Source organism: Moschus berezovskii, chromosome 4, assembly GCF_049115385.1.
Source record: "Moschus berezovskii isolate FMDL1 chromosome 4, NW_MosBer_1.0, whole genome shotgun sequence".
Lineage (NCBI taxonomy): Eukaryota > Metazoa > Chordata > Mammalia > Artiodactyla > Moschidae > Moschus > Moschus berezovskii.
In genome coordinates this window covers 9099065-9113179 of record NC_142463.1, presented here as the reverse complement: position 1 = coordinate 9113179, position 14115 = coordinate 9099065, and the positions used below count along the sequence as shown (strand labels likewise).

The 14115-nt window shown below is 51.2% G+C and overlaps 1 protein-coding gene across 2 annotated transcripts in view; it reads right to left on the bottom strand.

Annotated features, from left to right (window-relative positions):
* Positions 1-1188: 1188 nt before the first annotated feature.
* Positions 1189-14115, bottom strand: part of C4H1orf94 (chromosome 4 C1orf94 homolog) — a 39322-nt gene continuing 26395 nt past the window's right edge. Inside the window, exons 5-8 of one of the 2 annotated variants that reach the window (XM_088834820.1) lie at positions 10943-11020; positions 8817-8867; positions 7049-7245; positions 1189-1264 (exon numbers count right to left, since the gene is read on the bottom strand). In XM_088834820.1, the coding sequence (XP_088690946.1) occupies positions 1189-1264; positions 7049-7245; positions 8817-8867; positions 10943-11020 (402 nt within the window). The remainder of the gene's footprint in view (positions 1265-7048; positions 7246-8816; positions 8868-10942; positions 11021-14115) is intronic. The other variant, XM_055403974.2, reaches the window with a different exon arrangement.

The following is a 14115-nucleotide window of genomic DNA, read 5'->3' as shown; positions in this document are numbered from 1 at the left end:
CAGGTGAGTATTAGGACTGGTAACAGGGCAACTTAGAGCTGACAGTGTTGGTCCATCTGCATGTACATGGATCAATTTTTGAACCCAAGAGAGGGAGGTCCTTACATTAACCCTCTGTTTAATTTCATCTTATGATGGTTTGCCAAAGGATAGTTCATTTCATAGACCATCCCTGATCAGTGATGGCTGCCTGGACCACCACAAGGAGAATGGTCCTGTGGCTTTGTCCCAGCTCAGAGGAACAGCCTAGTGGTACCTGCCAAGGGTATCGAATAGGAGAGTTAAAGTGAATTCGTGTCTCTGACTCGGGCCCCCTCCTTTTCTCAGATTTGTGCCTTCCATCCACGTGGTCAAGATGCTCTCAGTGTCCCTGATAACAGGGACTGAGAATGATCCAGGGACATTACCATGAGGGGCAGTTCTGAGACTGACCTCTAGTTCAGCACTGATCTACAATCATCAGATATCATCTTGTCTATCACGCTATTCAGGATTACTTTCAGAACTGATTTTCAGGACACATTTTCCCATCTCGTGTCCAAGAGAGCCTTTTCTGTAAGTGGTCCCTGGACAGGGCAGTAGGATGCCCTTCTCCTTCATCCATTCCTGAGATGCTTAAACTGGGCTGTTGAGAGGCGAGTGGATCACACAATAGGTAAGCCCTCAAGTATGCAATCCCTGGGGTCCCTCACTTACAGAGAAGCACTTGGAGGATGGCAGCCCATGTCTTCAGTAAACTCTGAGTCTCCCGGGGTGGGCGGCGGGGGAAAGAGCAGTGATGATTACACAGAGCATTACAGAAAGTAAACAGGCACACTCTATGTCAAGCAGCTCATACTTTTATCGGAAAATACAAACTTAATAAAATTAAGTGTCTTACTTCTATTTTACCAACAACAACAAAAACAAAAATCACTCATGTTAGCTAAATACAGATGCATATGTGGATGAGCAAGTGCGTATGAATCCAAGGGGGGAGTGCATGGTCTGCACTTTGCGTGAGGGCGGACTGTGCGCGTGTATGAGTGTTGGTCCATAGATGCGTCTGGCCTTGCTGTTTTCTGTCTGTGACCTGGTCAGAACCTTGGCTTTCCAAACTTCATACCAAGCTGCTGCAGAATCCAGAATTCCAGAGCCCTTAGCCCTGCTCCAGGGGCTAAGGTGGGAGGAGGGAGGGAAGAAGGAAATCTAAAAATGTATGCCATTCCCACTGGAGGAAAAGTAGGGGCTGTTCATGAGGGGCCCACCAGACGCTGAGCCGAACCTGGAGGAGGAAGAAAAGGGCATCATGATGGGACTTCCCTGGTGGTCCAGTGGTTAAGACACCACCTTCCCAGTGGAGGGGCCCGGGTTCAATCTCTGGTCAAGGAACTAGATCCCATGTGCCACAGTAAGAGTTTGCATGCTGCAACGAAAGAGCCTACGTGGGGCAATGAAGTTCCTGCCTGCGTGTCACAACGAAGACCCGGCCCAGGCAAGCACATTTTAAAAATTAAAAGAGAAGGCACTGTGACGGGATTCCTGATGTTGGTGATGATATTAGGGAAGGTAATATGTTAATTTGGGGCTGTCACAGACTGGGAAGATCATGACGTGCTTAGAGACTGAAAGCTTTAGCAGTTACAAAAAGCTGTGGCTCTGAGATAATAACATATTGAAATGATATTATTGGAAGACAATAAAGAGGTTTTTCTGCCACTCCCTTAGGTCAGGAAGGCCCTGGCAGCCTGTGAGTACTCTGTCCAGACTATACTTTCTCCATATCCAGGACCACAGACTAGGAAGCCTCTCTGGATTGGAGTATCTTACTTGTGGGCCTATGGCCCCTGCACCTGCCTTAGAGGATCTTGTGTGTCCCTCGAGAAATTTCACAACATCAGAGAACTCAGACCCACGTCCCAGGGTGAGATTTCAGAATCCAACCACTCCAGGGTTCCTGATCCCCTTCTCAGCACCAGGCTCAATCAGGCTCTGCATTTCAACCCCAATCTGGCAAGAAAGCACGGAGGCACCCCTGACTGCCCGTAGCTTTGCCAGACCCCCAGGGAAGGAAGAGCCGAGAAGACCTGAGCCTCGACCTCCAAGAACAGAAATACATACTCTTCTGCCTTTTCTCCCTGGCATACTGCTAGTCATACTTCGAAAGAGAGTTCAAAAGCCATCTTCTCTGTGAAGACTTTGCTGGCCTCTCCAGATGGAATCATTTACTCACACTTCTGGTATCCTATTGCAATTTCTTTCCCCATCTGCTAGGATACTTTGAATGAATGGAACAGAGCTCAAGACAAATCACAGCAGAGCAAATGGCTAGATTTAGCCTAATCCAGGGATTCTCAGTCGCTTTTCAGCTGGGCAGATGCGTATTACAGAAGATGCTCACGTTCACGGCACCCTCCCATGAATTGATGAAACAAAAAAGGAGCGGGGGGCAGAGAGGGGAGAAGCAATGGGGACAAACCAGCGCATTAATCTGTAATGCCTCAGCTGGTATCGGGATCCGTCGCTCACAGTGAGCAGCCACGGACAACCAAGGATCTGGGTTGTCCGCATCCCTTCCCTTCTCACTAAAATAAATTTTCTGAGAACAGGGACACGGTCTGGACTGTTCACCATTCTACACTCAGCAGCCAGTCCAGGACCTGGCACGAGGTAGGGTGCCGGATAAGCAATTAATGTCAGTGGTGACCTCATTTCTTTTTCTCTTTTTCAAAAATCATATTGGAAAATAAATTATTGGAAGTGATGCTACTGTAAGGATACTCTGAATTCCACTTTGGTTTGTAAAATAAAGGCCATAACCCATACTTGAGTATTTAATAATTACCAGCAATAAATTAGTTATAACACACCTCATATCCATTGCCACACCCTACACATCTGAGCCCTTCCGGCTGAAAAGGTCTGATGGGGTCAGCTGCCAAGGGCACAGTCTGGACAGGATGTACCCTGGAAAGCCAGGAAGAGGGCTAATCCATGTGGACTACAGTTATCCAGGAGTGCTTCCTGGAGGAGGAGGAGGAGCTTGAACTGCCTCTCGAGCACCACTGAAAGGTCTTGGTTTGCCTGGGACAGTTTCTCCACTGGCATTCCAGTGCAGTTATTATTTGCATTCTTTTGACTCTTAAGCTTATTACTGCTTGAAAGATACATTGTATGGTGATCCTGGACTTAGCAGAGGTTAGGGAGGGCTCCCCTCCTCCTTCCCTGAGACCACCGAGGCCACCTGCTCCTTCCTCTCCCACCACAATATAGTTTGGTCTCTTGGTTCTCTTCTTTGCTCCTGAACCAGAGGAAACACTGACCCTCCTTGTCTCCCAAACTGAACTCTCTCCACGTAGGCCCTTGTACCCCTCCCTGCCCAGGAGAGCGTCTTCCGGACCTTATTCTATCCAGCATGACAAGTAACCCCCAACGCCACATCCGAGCCCAAGGCTCCCTGTGCCCCACCCTGCGGGGCCCGGGTTTTCTTGCCATACTGTCACCCCTCAGTCTCTTCCTCTGGCTCCCTCCACCTCACACTTTCCTCTCCTCCTCCCATCTCTTAGATCCTTTGCTTGTGCCTCTCCATCTGCATAACCCCTCTCCATATTGGGAGGCCCAGGGTTCAGTCCTTGGGCCTCTCTTCTCTTTGTACATGCGTTCCCAGGTGATTTTGTCCCAACCCACGCTTCTCAACACCATCTATATGCTAATGATCCCCAAACTTATATTCTCAGCCACCACTTCTCCCCGGAACCTCAGACTCAGACACCCCCCTGCCCATCGACAGATCCACTCCTGTAAATAACGGGCATCTCAAATTTCACATAAGCAGCGCTTCCCTGGTGGTTCAGGGGAGCCACTGGCTGTGAGCTACTGAAGCCCTGCACCTAGAGTCTGTGCTGTTCAACAGGAGAAGTCACCACAATGAAAAACCTATGCGCCACAACTAGACAAAAAGCCCGTGCAGCAAGGGTGACCCAGCACAGCCAAAGATAGACACACACAGAAATAAAATTATTATGAAAAAGTTCACACATGCAGAAACCAACTTCCTGATCAAGGGGCCTGTGCTCTCATCATCTGGACTTTGCTACTGCCACCTATCCACTCACGTCAAAAACCTAAGCTACTTGCTCACTATCATGTGAAAGGAAACAACGGGAAGTGGCTAAATAACAAAGGGAGCCCCGCCTGGAGCTCTGTGATGAGGGGTGAGGTGAGGCGGGGAGAGGGGAGAGAGGGAGGGAAAGGGTGCAGATACACACATGGATGTGGACACACATATATAAAAGCATGACTGATTCGTGTTGGTGTACAGCAGAAACCAACACAAAATTGTAAAGCAATTTTCCACCAATTAAAAATAAGTAAAATAGCTCAGTTGTAACAAACAAACAAAACCAGGATTCACACTTGACTCCCCTCTTTTCCTTATTCCACATCCAACCATCAAGTCCCATCAATTCTACCAAGAAAATAAACGTTCCAGATTTTTCTCGCCTCCTTTCCAGGGTCACTGCCTAGTCTGCGCCACCAGCGTGTCTTGCCTGGGCAGCTGAAAAGGCGCCCAGCCTGGTCCCCTCCATCAGCTCTTCCTCCACGGCGCTCTCTCTGTGCACCGGCCCATGTCACCTTTTCGCACAGAGAATCAGAATCGGAACATTCGCGGCCGCCCACATCTCTTTCCTGCCTGGCCTCGCAGACCCTCTGTAGTCTGGGCCTGCCACTACGCTGAGTTCAAACCTGCCCCCCCCCCCCCGCTCTCCTCCACCAATTGTGTTCCAGCTACATTTCCCATCTCACGGCCACTGCACTTTCCATCCTTTCTGCCCTGAGTGCTCATCAACTGTATATACACATGGCTCATCCTCTCGTCTCAATCAGATCTCCCCCTTCTCCCTGCACCTGACATGTATGAAGCGTGTTTATTTCTGCATTGTCTATTGATCCTCCTGGAATGACAGAAGGAGACACGCTTGTCTGGTTCACTCTTGTAACCCATGCCTAGAGCCAGCCAGGCACACGGAGGAGGCCACAGATAGTTTTTTGAATAAATGAACCATCCCTTTGAGGGGTGCAGGCCTGCACTCCCCACCTCACCTTCCTGACCCCACTGTCCTGGTCTTTCCAGCCAACCTCTCAGGCCACCCCTCCAGCCTGCTGACCGCCGCGCCTCCCTTTTCTCTCCTTTGCCCACAAGGTCCCCAGATGGCTCCCCGGCCCCTGCCCACTTCTCAGGCTGCTCCTTCCTCAGTCTCCCCTCTTTCCTGTCTCTCTGAAGACAGCTCGAGACCAGGGCTCCACCCTCCCTCTTTCTGCTCCCTACCAGCGCTTGCCAAGAGCTGACCAGCGAGAATGTGGGGCCATGCCGCTGCTTGGCGGTTCTGCAGTGGGTCTCTCCTCCCTGAGCTCAGAGTTGCAGCATGGAAGCGGCATCTGCCGGCCCACAGGCGGGCTGTCCGCGCTTTGCAATCTCATCTACTCTCACCTCTCTTACAGACCCTGTAGTCATCTCTCTTCCCCCGTCTCTCCCCTCTGGCCCATCAATTCATTCCAGCATTCACAGCTCTGCATCGGACCCCCAGGCCCAGCAGTCAGAGCTTTTAATAATCCAATTCCGGCCTTCCCGTTCCTATTTTCCATCTCATTCAAGGGGTAAATCTCATTCCTCAACCAGGTGCCTTTTTCCCCAGGTCTCAAGTCTGCCATGCAACCTCCCACCCGAGGGCCTGCTTCCCCAGGCTGCTGCCTCCTCTCCATCCTGTAGCCCTCACTGGGCCCCTTGGATGGCCCTTTGTCATGGCACTAACATCACTGCACCTGTTCTTGTCCGCTCTCGTCTCTGAAGGAACGAGCCACGTCCCATTCATCGACGGGGCCCCACGGGCTAAGTTCATCATCACTACGTGCATCAACCGGCACAGCGCTTTCCCGGGCGTGTTGGTTGAACACACTGTGATGTGAGAAAGGGGAGGGAAGGGTGGAGGGAAGAACGAGAAGAAAGGAATGAGAGGTCACGGTCATGGGTTTTCTGCTCAACTGACACGACTGGCCATCACCTTGTTGAATGCGCTCCATGCACCCTGGTAAATTAAGTGATCTGTGAATCCCAACAGTTGAGAAATCGTTTAGCTTTGTTTCTACCTTCCTTATCCCAAACAGATCTGACCACGGAAACCTCTGTCCAGGATTCATCCTCTACAACAGGAGTTCAGGGGGAACACTGACTGAAAGCATCAGAGTCTGGGGAACAGCCGCGGAGGGGCAGTGAGGGGGAGGAAGGGGATCCTTGTCAGGTTGGGGAGTCTGGCCCTAACTCTGCAAAGGGAGGTTCTCGCAGTGGGACACACGTTCCTCGGGGGGCGCCCAGGACTCTTGGAGTCTCAGAACTGACCCGGCCCCACCTGCCTCACGGAAGTGAAGGTTCGGTGGGCGGAAATGAGCAGCTGTGTTGTATTAAAACAACAAACGCACATTTCTTACTGACCGGCACGTAAAGTTTGTGTGGAACTGTCTGCGAAAAAGGTTGAGTTTGTATTGGCTCTTGGCCGCTAAGCCCCTCTGCTCTGCTGTTTGGGGTAGTTTGGGGGGAAAGTGTGAGCAGTCCGATAAGCTGTGGGAGAAGCTTCAGCAGGGCCACTTGTGAACTCACGGGGCTGTTGGAGAGGAGCTCAGGACGTGATAAGTGGGGAAAGAGCTATAAGATTTCCTGGCTGCAGCCCGCTGGACACCAGGCAGACGGGGAAAAGCACATGCATCCAGTTCCACCACCTGCCACCTGCCGCGGGCAGCGTGTCCCTCTGCCACTGACACACAGCTGCCTTTCTGCACCAGACTCAGGACTCCGGCCCCGAACTGGGACCCGAAGGGGGCCCACCAGCCTCACCTCCACAGCTGGTCCATCCAGCACACACGCAGCCTCTGAACACAGGCCTGGGGTCTCCCCTCCTCCCTGCCAGGGAACATACATAACAAGGAAGCACCGGTGGGGCCCAGAGCGCCCACCTCCCCTCTCCAGCAGCTTTCAGGAAGACAGGTGGGCTTCCGGCACGGGCTGAAGACTCACCCATATGCTGGGGGGAAGAGGTACTGTGGCCCGTCTCCTGCCATGGGGGAAGGGTCTCGGGGATTGCTGGCCAGCTTCTGAGGTGTCCTCTGAGGGTACGGATAGTTGGGCTGGACAAAAGGAATGTAGCTCATCAGGGGGGTGTAGGAAGAGTGGAAAATCTGTTGTCCCATCTGCTGGGGGTTGTATGGCGTCACCTGCAGGGCAGAGAGGAGAGAGGCGCTGAGGCCAGCAGAGCCTGCTGCCTCTAAACCTCACGGTCCCCCAGCCCTAACCCAAACCCCAGGTCCCACCGCTCAGCCCCTGTGGCCCCAGTCTCTGTGGGGCATACAGAAGACAATGTGCTGGACTGGGAAAAGCACAGGGCTCAGCTCCTTTATGGGAGACCAGCAAGGTATTTAATTTATCTGAGCCTCAGTTTCTTGATCCATAAAATGGGCAAACACTATGTCCATTAGTATGGGGACTGAGTCAGTTGATATAAGTAGAGAGACTGGCACATAACAAATGAATATTATTTCCATTATCATTTCTCTTCCCTGTCCCCTAACTTTCTCTCAGTCAATAACATCTCAAAAACCCCTGGTTCATTGTCGTTTACAATCTCAGTCAAGGCTGTGGAGATGCGTACATCCCTGGCTTCTAGCTCAGGATCTCAACAGACCCCCAAGTCTGAGACAGCCCTGCCCAGTGGAAATTCTCATGATGGAGGATGGAAATCTTCTGGGTCTCCACTGGGTACCACCCAATATGGTACCCACCAGACATAAATGTGGCTGCTGAGCACTTGAAATGGGGCTAGTGGGACTGAATTTTAAATTTTACTTAATTTTAGTTGGTTTCAACTTAAATAACCACACATGGCTGCTGGTTACATTATTGGACAGTGTGAGTGCAAGAGAAAGGCCACAGAAGGAAAATGGGATTCAGCTCAAACCCTAGAGAAAAGTAGGAACTCACTGGGTTTCTGAGACCACCCGGATCAGACTCACCAAGAAGCAGGGCTCCCACTGTTTTCTTGGTAAGGCAGGGGCCCCATCTGTCTTATTTACTGATTTATCCTCAGCCTTAAGACTGCGCCTGTCACATGGCAGCTGCTCAGTAAACATGTGTTAAGTGAATAAGTAAAAAAAAAAAAAAAAGAAAGAAAGAGGAGTGGACAGCTCCAAATGTCTTACGTGGAGTTGATATCCATCTTCCTGTGTGTTTCGGTCAAAACGAGGGGAAATTCTTGGATTTCCACTTTCATAGCAAGAGTGGGGTCCATGCTTCTCAGCTGCTCAGCATACTGACTGCCCGCTCTCACCCTGCACACCCTTATCTAACTTAAAAAGATGACAAAGCCTAGTGGTCATTAAGTGATAGTAAGGGTGTGCCAGGCCCTTCATGTGGATTCTCTCATTTAAACTCCAAACAGCCTGCATGAGGTAGGACCATTAGGATTCGCGTTTTAGGTACCAGGAAACCGAAGCTCAGAGAAGTTAAGTAACTTGCTTGGTAAGTGTTTCAAGTGTCCGAGTTTTGTCAGAGTCCTGGAGTCCCTTGATGGCACCACTGTGCTCGCTCTTTCTAGAAGTCTGGATGCAGCCCTCCTGGCCCTCCCCATCCTTCCCCAAGTGGACAGATAGGATCTGGTGATGCTGGATGTGGGTGCCAAACCCCCAAGAGGATGAGCTGAAGGTCATAAAGTGCCAAGAGCTCACAGAGAGAACCCAGGAAGGGACCTCCCAGGACAGACACCCAAGGGTCAGCATGGCAGGAAAAAAACAAAACAAAACTGGTTTTTCCAGTGTAGGGGGTGGGAGTCCCAAACCTGGACCTGAGAGGAAACAGACATAAAAAAGAAGATGCAGGTCTTAGAGCTGACACAAGCTTTACTCAAAACCGCACCCTAGCTGCATGTCACTGATAGCAGCCATAAACCAGAGCTGTGTAGAGGGCTCTGGAACCATCTCCAAGGCACACTCTTTGCTGACGAAAGCAATGATAGAGCAGGGTGCCCAGAATGCCACGCTCATACAGAAACACTTGTATAAACAGGTGTCGCTGGAAGGACACCCAGGAAACCAGTCCCAGTGATCGCCTCTAAGGTGTTTAAAACCTTATTCCAGGTTTTTAACGCTGCTAGTTCAAACACATGCACACGCGCAACTTCGTCTAAAAGCCTTCACTGAGGAGCTAGGTGGACGGAATCGCTGCTCGTGGGGTGGAGGGGATGAAATTGGGATTCTGTGAGCCTGACTGCCACCCCTCGCAACTTCAGCTCAGGATGCAAAACTCCTACTGCTGAAAGAGCAGCCCTGGCCCACGTGATGAAGTGACCCATACTTATAGTCCCTTCTCTATCTTCTAGAACATTCTAACATCCTTCAGGGCAGAAGTGCAGCTTGAAGAGAAAGGGTATGGCTACCTGGGGAGAGAGGAGAGGCCGAGGAGTCCGTGGGTTTGGGGGTGGGCTCTGTTCCCCTGGGTGTGCATGTTGCGGGGGGCAGTGTGCAAGGCCAGGCTGAGAATGGAGCCTGTTCTCAGCTCTTCTCCTCACACCCCACCCCTGATCCAAGATACTCAGCCTCTCCGGAAGTGCTGTTTTGTGTTGCCTGTGTGTGCTCAGGCCCACGCACATCCAGTCCAGTGGCATGTATATAAACACATCTTTATTTGTGTCTGGGTGCGTGTTTGTATTTTCATCTCTGATGCTTGATTTTTTTTTAAAGATCTTTTTGATGTTGGCCATTTTTAAAGTCTTTATTGATTTTGTTACAATATTGTGTCTGTTTATTTTATTTTATTTTTTTTTGGCCACAAGGCATGTGAGATCTTAGCTCCTGGACCGGGAATTGAACTCACATCCCCTGCATTGGAAGGTGAAGTCTTAACCACCGGACTGCCAGGGAAGTTCCTCTGCTGCTTCACTTTGATACTACATTTTCTCGAATCTGTGTACAAGAGGCAGTAAGCCATAGTTACTGGGAACATGGGCCCTGAAGCCAGCCGGCTCAAGGTCAAACCCCAATCTGCCATTGTGTTACTGCCAAGCAGATGTCGACCCCCGACCTACCCATGGGAGTAGGGGGTGCAGATTTAGCTAACAAAAACAGGTAACACCCAGTTAAATCTGAATTTAAGATAACAGCAAAATTTTTTTAGTTTAAGTATGGTCCATGCAGTATTTGGGACATAGCTCTACTAAAATTTTATTCACCATTTACCTGGATTTCAGTTTAACTGGGTGTCTTGTATTTTAACTGAGGAAACCGTGGGAGGGCTATGACTCCCAGCCCAGGCCGTGTGGTCTGCCCGGGCCGGTGGAAGGTGGGCGAACATGACCACATCCCAGGTCTGAGCCCTCCCACACTCCTGCCATCCAGCATGGCAGGAGCAGAAGCGATCTTCAGCCTGGGCCCAGAAGGGGGACACTTAAAAAAGACTTGAACCCAACCCCAGCGCAGCTCAGTCAACCTGTAGACCTTTGGGTAAAAATTAAACATTGTATTGCTTAGCGTCTCTGAGACACTGAGGCTGTCCGTTGCCACAGCTAAAGCTAACTTATGTGTTAACATCATAACCTCAGCAAATTACTTCCTCTCTCTGTGTCTCGTCTCCTCATCTTGACTCTACTCATAGGGTGGGTCTGAAGATTAAACGAATGCAGGTGAGGCCCTTAGAAAAGGGCCTGGTGCACAGGAAGGGCTCTGCAAGTGCCAGCCGGCGTTGTCTCCTGGGAACACTGCTTTGTGGCCGCATGCATTTTGGTGTTTGTATCTGTACTCTGGGGTCAAAGGTGGGCCGGAAAGCATGGCTGGTGACCAGCTGGTCAAAGGCAAGGGGACAGGCATCCTTCTGACTTGAAGGCCTCCATGGGCTGGGACAGAGGTGAGGAGGTCATCAACTCACCTGTCTGGAGTAACACCCCAGCTGGGGGTGCAGGGTCTGCTGGTAGGGCATCCTGGCTGCCCGCTGAGGGTACAGGCCCTGGGGGGAGAGAGGAGGGACTCAGTGCCATGGGGTGATAGGCTCCCCGCCAGAGAATGGCAGCCACTCAACTCAGCTTCCAGCTCCCTTGCCTGGGTCTCCAGACACAGCAGAGTCCATCCCACCATACTGCTGTCCAGACCGCCCCCCCACCCTGCCCCCCCGCAGCTGCTTAGTCCAGCTGGAATCAGGTTGAGCTGGCATGCCTCACACCACACAGGGAACCCCTGGTTAGCAGGATTCACAGCATTTTGATTGCATATTTAAGACGTGAGCTTCAGGGACCTGCCTGTCTTTTGAAATCCAGATCTGCTCCTTAGGCTGTGTGACCTTGGGCAAATCACTTCACCTCTCTGAGCTTCTTTTCCCTTGTCTCTAAAGGTATGTGTGTTTAAGCCTGCAAAGCCGCTGAAGGTAGCCAGATTACCTCTGTTGGTGTCTATGCTCCTTTTCTAAGAGCCCTTCGCCTGAGGCTGGCTGTGTTGTGTGTGCTAGTTTGCCTCATGTTTATTTAAACACACTGGCCTGTGTGCATCCATTTGTGTCTGCAGCCGTGTGTTTCTGTGTACAAACGTGCGACTGTGAACCCAGGTGTGTTAGTCTGGATCTCTGTTGCTGGGTGTCTATCTGCCCACTTGCATACCTGTGTCTGTACCTGATGATAAAGACTGCCGTGAAGATACACGAGCTAATCCACCTAAAGGGCCCAGAATAGTACCCAGCATGTAGTAAGGATTCTGCAAGTGCTCGGTACCTTTACCGTCTCTCACGGTCTGCCCCCCATCCCCACTGCTCCCGCCACTTGAAGAGGTTGCCTGGCAGCTCAGCCCAATGGTAAGTAAAAATTTTATTCACAACTCTGCCCAGAGTGGCCTTAGGTGTCCAAGTGCATACACACACACACACACACACACGGAGCAGAACTGCTGCTATGGGTGGGGTCGGCTCAAGACTCGTTCAGGCCCAGGCTGCCCCTACCCGCCAATCCAGAGTTAATCCATAAGATGCGGCTCAAAACCCAAAGCACCCCTCAGACCAGAATATGTCTTTCCAGAAGATTCCACACCAGAGATGCTGCCTCCATCACGCACTCAGCTGAGCCAGTCATCAAAGCGCTGATGGCCGAACTGCCCTCGATGTCTTCCTCAGAGCCCCTGGACTGCTCATAAAAGGCTCCAAATCCGTGATGTGGGTTCTGGGGAAGGCCCCTGCACTCCTAGGGCGCATGTCCTCTCAGGGCCTTCCTTGCTCTCTGCTTCCACGCACCTGCACTTGACGTGGCCAGGCCTCTCCCACATCCGCCAACCCCTTCATCGTTTGAATCCAGTGCACGGGCTTGCCTTTTCTTCCAGCCCTAAGGCCCCAGGGCAGCCCCACTTACCCCCACAACCAGCCTGTGACCCCGGGCTGAACTGGGGCAGGGAAGTCAGCCGATGGGGCTGTCCTGCCTGTGCCCAGGCCTCAGTGGGCTCCAAGGCCACGTTCTAAGTGCCCCTCTTGTTTCACCACCTCCCCATCAGCGCTCGGCCCTGCCTTCCACAGCCAACTCTCCTGGGCCTCCGTCCTCCCCACGCCTGCCTGGGCGAGGCGACCCTTAGGATATGTGAGCCGCCCGTCCCTGCTCCATCGTGGGGTGGGTTTTCAGGAGACGATGCCGTATTCATCAGTATGAGCCACTCTCAATGACTTGAAGGGGATTTCTAGTTGTTCAAATTGCACTTCTGTGAAATCACAAGCAAAGGGGAAATACACATCCATTCCTCTTTGCTTGAGGCCGTGACCTCTTCACATGTGCCCGCCCTCCTTAATTGGGAGCAGAGTTCCTTTGTGCCAAGCAGCCCTGGATTCTCTGTGGAGCTTCTGGGTGCTGGGGACTTAGTCTTCCACAGCTCTTCGTCCGTCCACTGCAAAGCTCTGAGTAAATTGGATTTGGGACCTCATCTTTATTCCTAACGTCAAGCAGGAGAAAGAGACTGGGATAGACTGTCCCCTGTTTCTCCTGTGCCTTCTCAAGGTCTGCAGACCTCCCTGACCCCGTGTCCCAGGAAGATCAGGGCTGAATAACAATAAGAACTAACATCTGCATCGTACTTGAGATTTTACAAAGCCCTTTCCCATCCATGGACTCAATTAACCTTACCATTGACTCAAGTATTTGCTGCCGCTATAATTATTCTGAGGCCATTTCATAGGTGAGGAGACCAGGGCTCAGAACATTCGGCTAACTTGCCCAAGGCCACACAGCTCGAAAGTAGCACAATTCCCTTAAATCCAATTCTGATGATTCTAAAACCTGCCTTCTTTTTATCTCATCAGCCCCTTGATCAGCCGTCTTGAAACGGTTGGTATCATGAAGTCACGAGATGCTGGGAAAAGGCAAGTCACGCTGTCTGTTGTTACCCTTGGGAGGGTTGGCGTGTACAGGTGACTTCGGCTGGGCTCAATCAGTGTCTAAACTGCTGCAAAGGAGCAAGGGGCCCTACCAGCCAGGGCCTTTCTGCCCAGAGGCCCAGGAATCTCAGAGTCAGCCTTGTGATGCAAACACCAGCATCTCTGAAGACAAAGGACCTTCATCATGCTAGAATACTTCCAAATCTCACCCATGCCAAAAGTCAAGTCAGAGACATAGCAGAGAGACACTGTCCCCTCTTTACAAAACAAACCACTGCAAATTAGCTTTACCTGGTGTGCCCCTTGAGTGAGTGCATCTGACAGTGAATCAATTTACACTAAATAAAATTATGCAATTGTTTCTCTCTCAGAGGTGGGGGGACACACCGTGCTGGCCTTGGATTTGTCCCTGACTCGTACTGGACTCTGAGCTTCCTAGTCACCTTGGAATCCCCAGCCTGCAGTCAGTGTGAAGCAAGGAGCTGTTTATTTTTAAATTATTTAAATGAGAAAATAAATACAAATGAGTACATCGGGGAGTAGGTGATAAATGACTCAGTGACGAGTGGGCAAGGGTGGAGGAACCTCAGTGAAGGAGCTGGTGAACAAATGAGGCTGTGAACAGGGTATTTCTCCAGAAGAGCAGGTGGTAGATTCAGGACAGATGCACCTGGGCTTTTCCCATGGGTCACGCTTCCTTACGC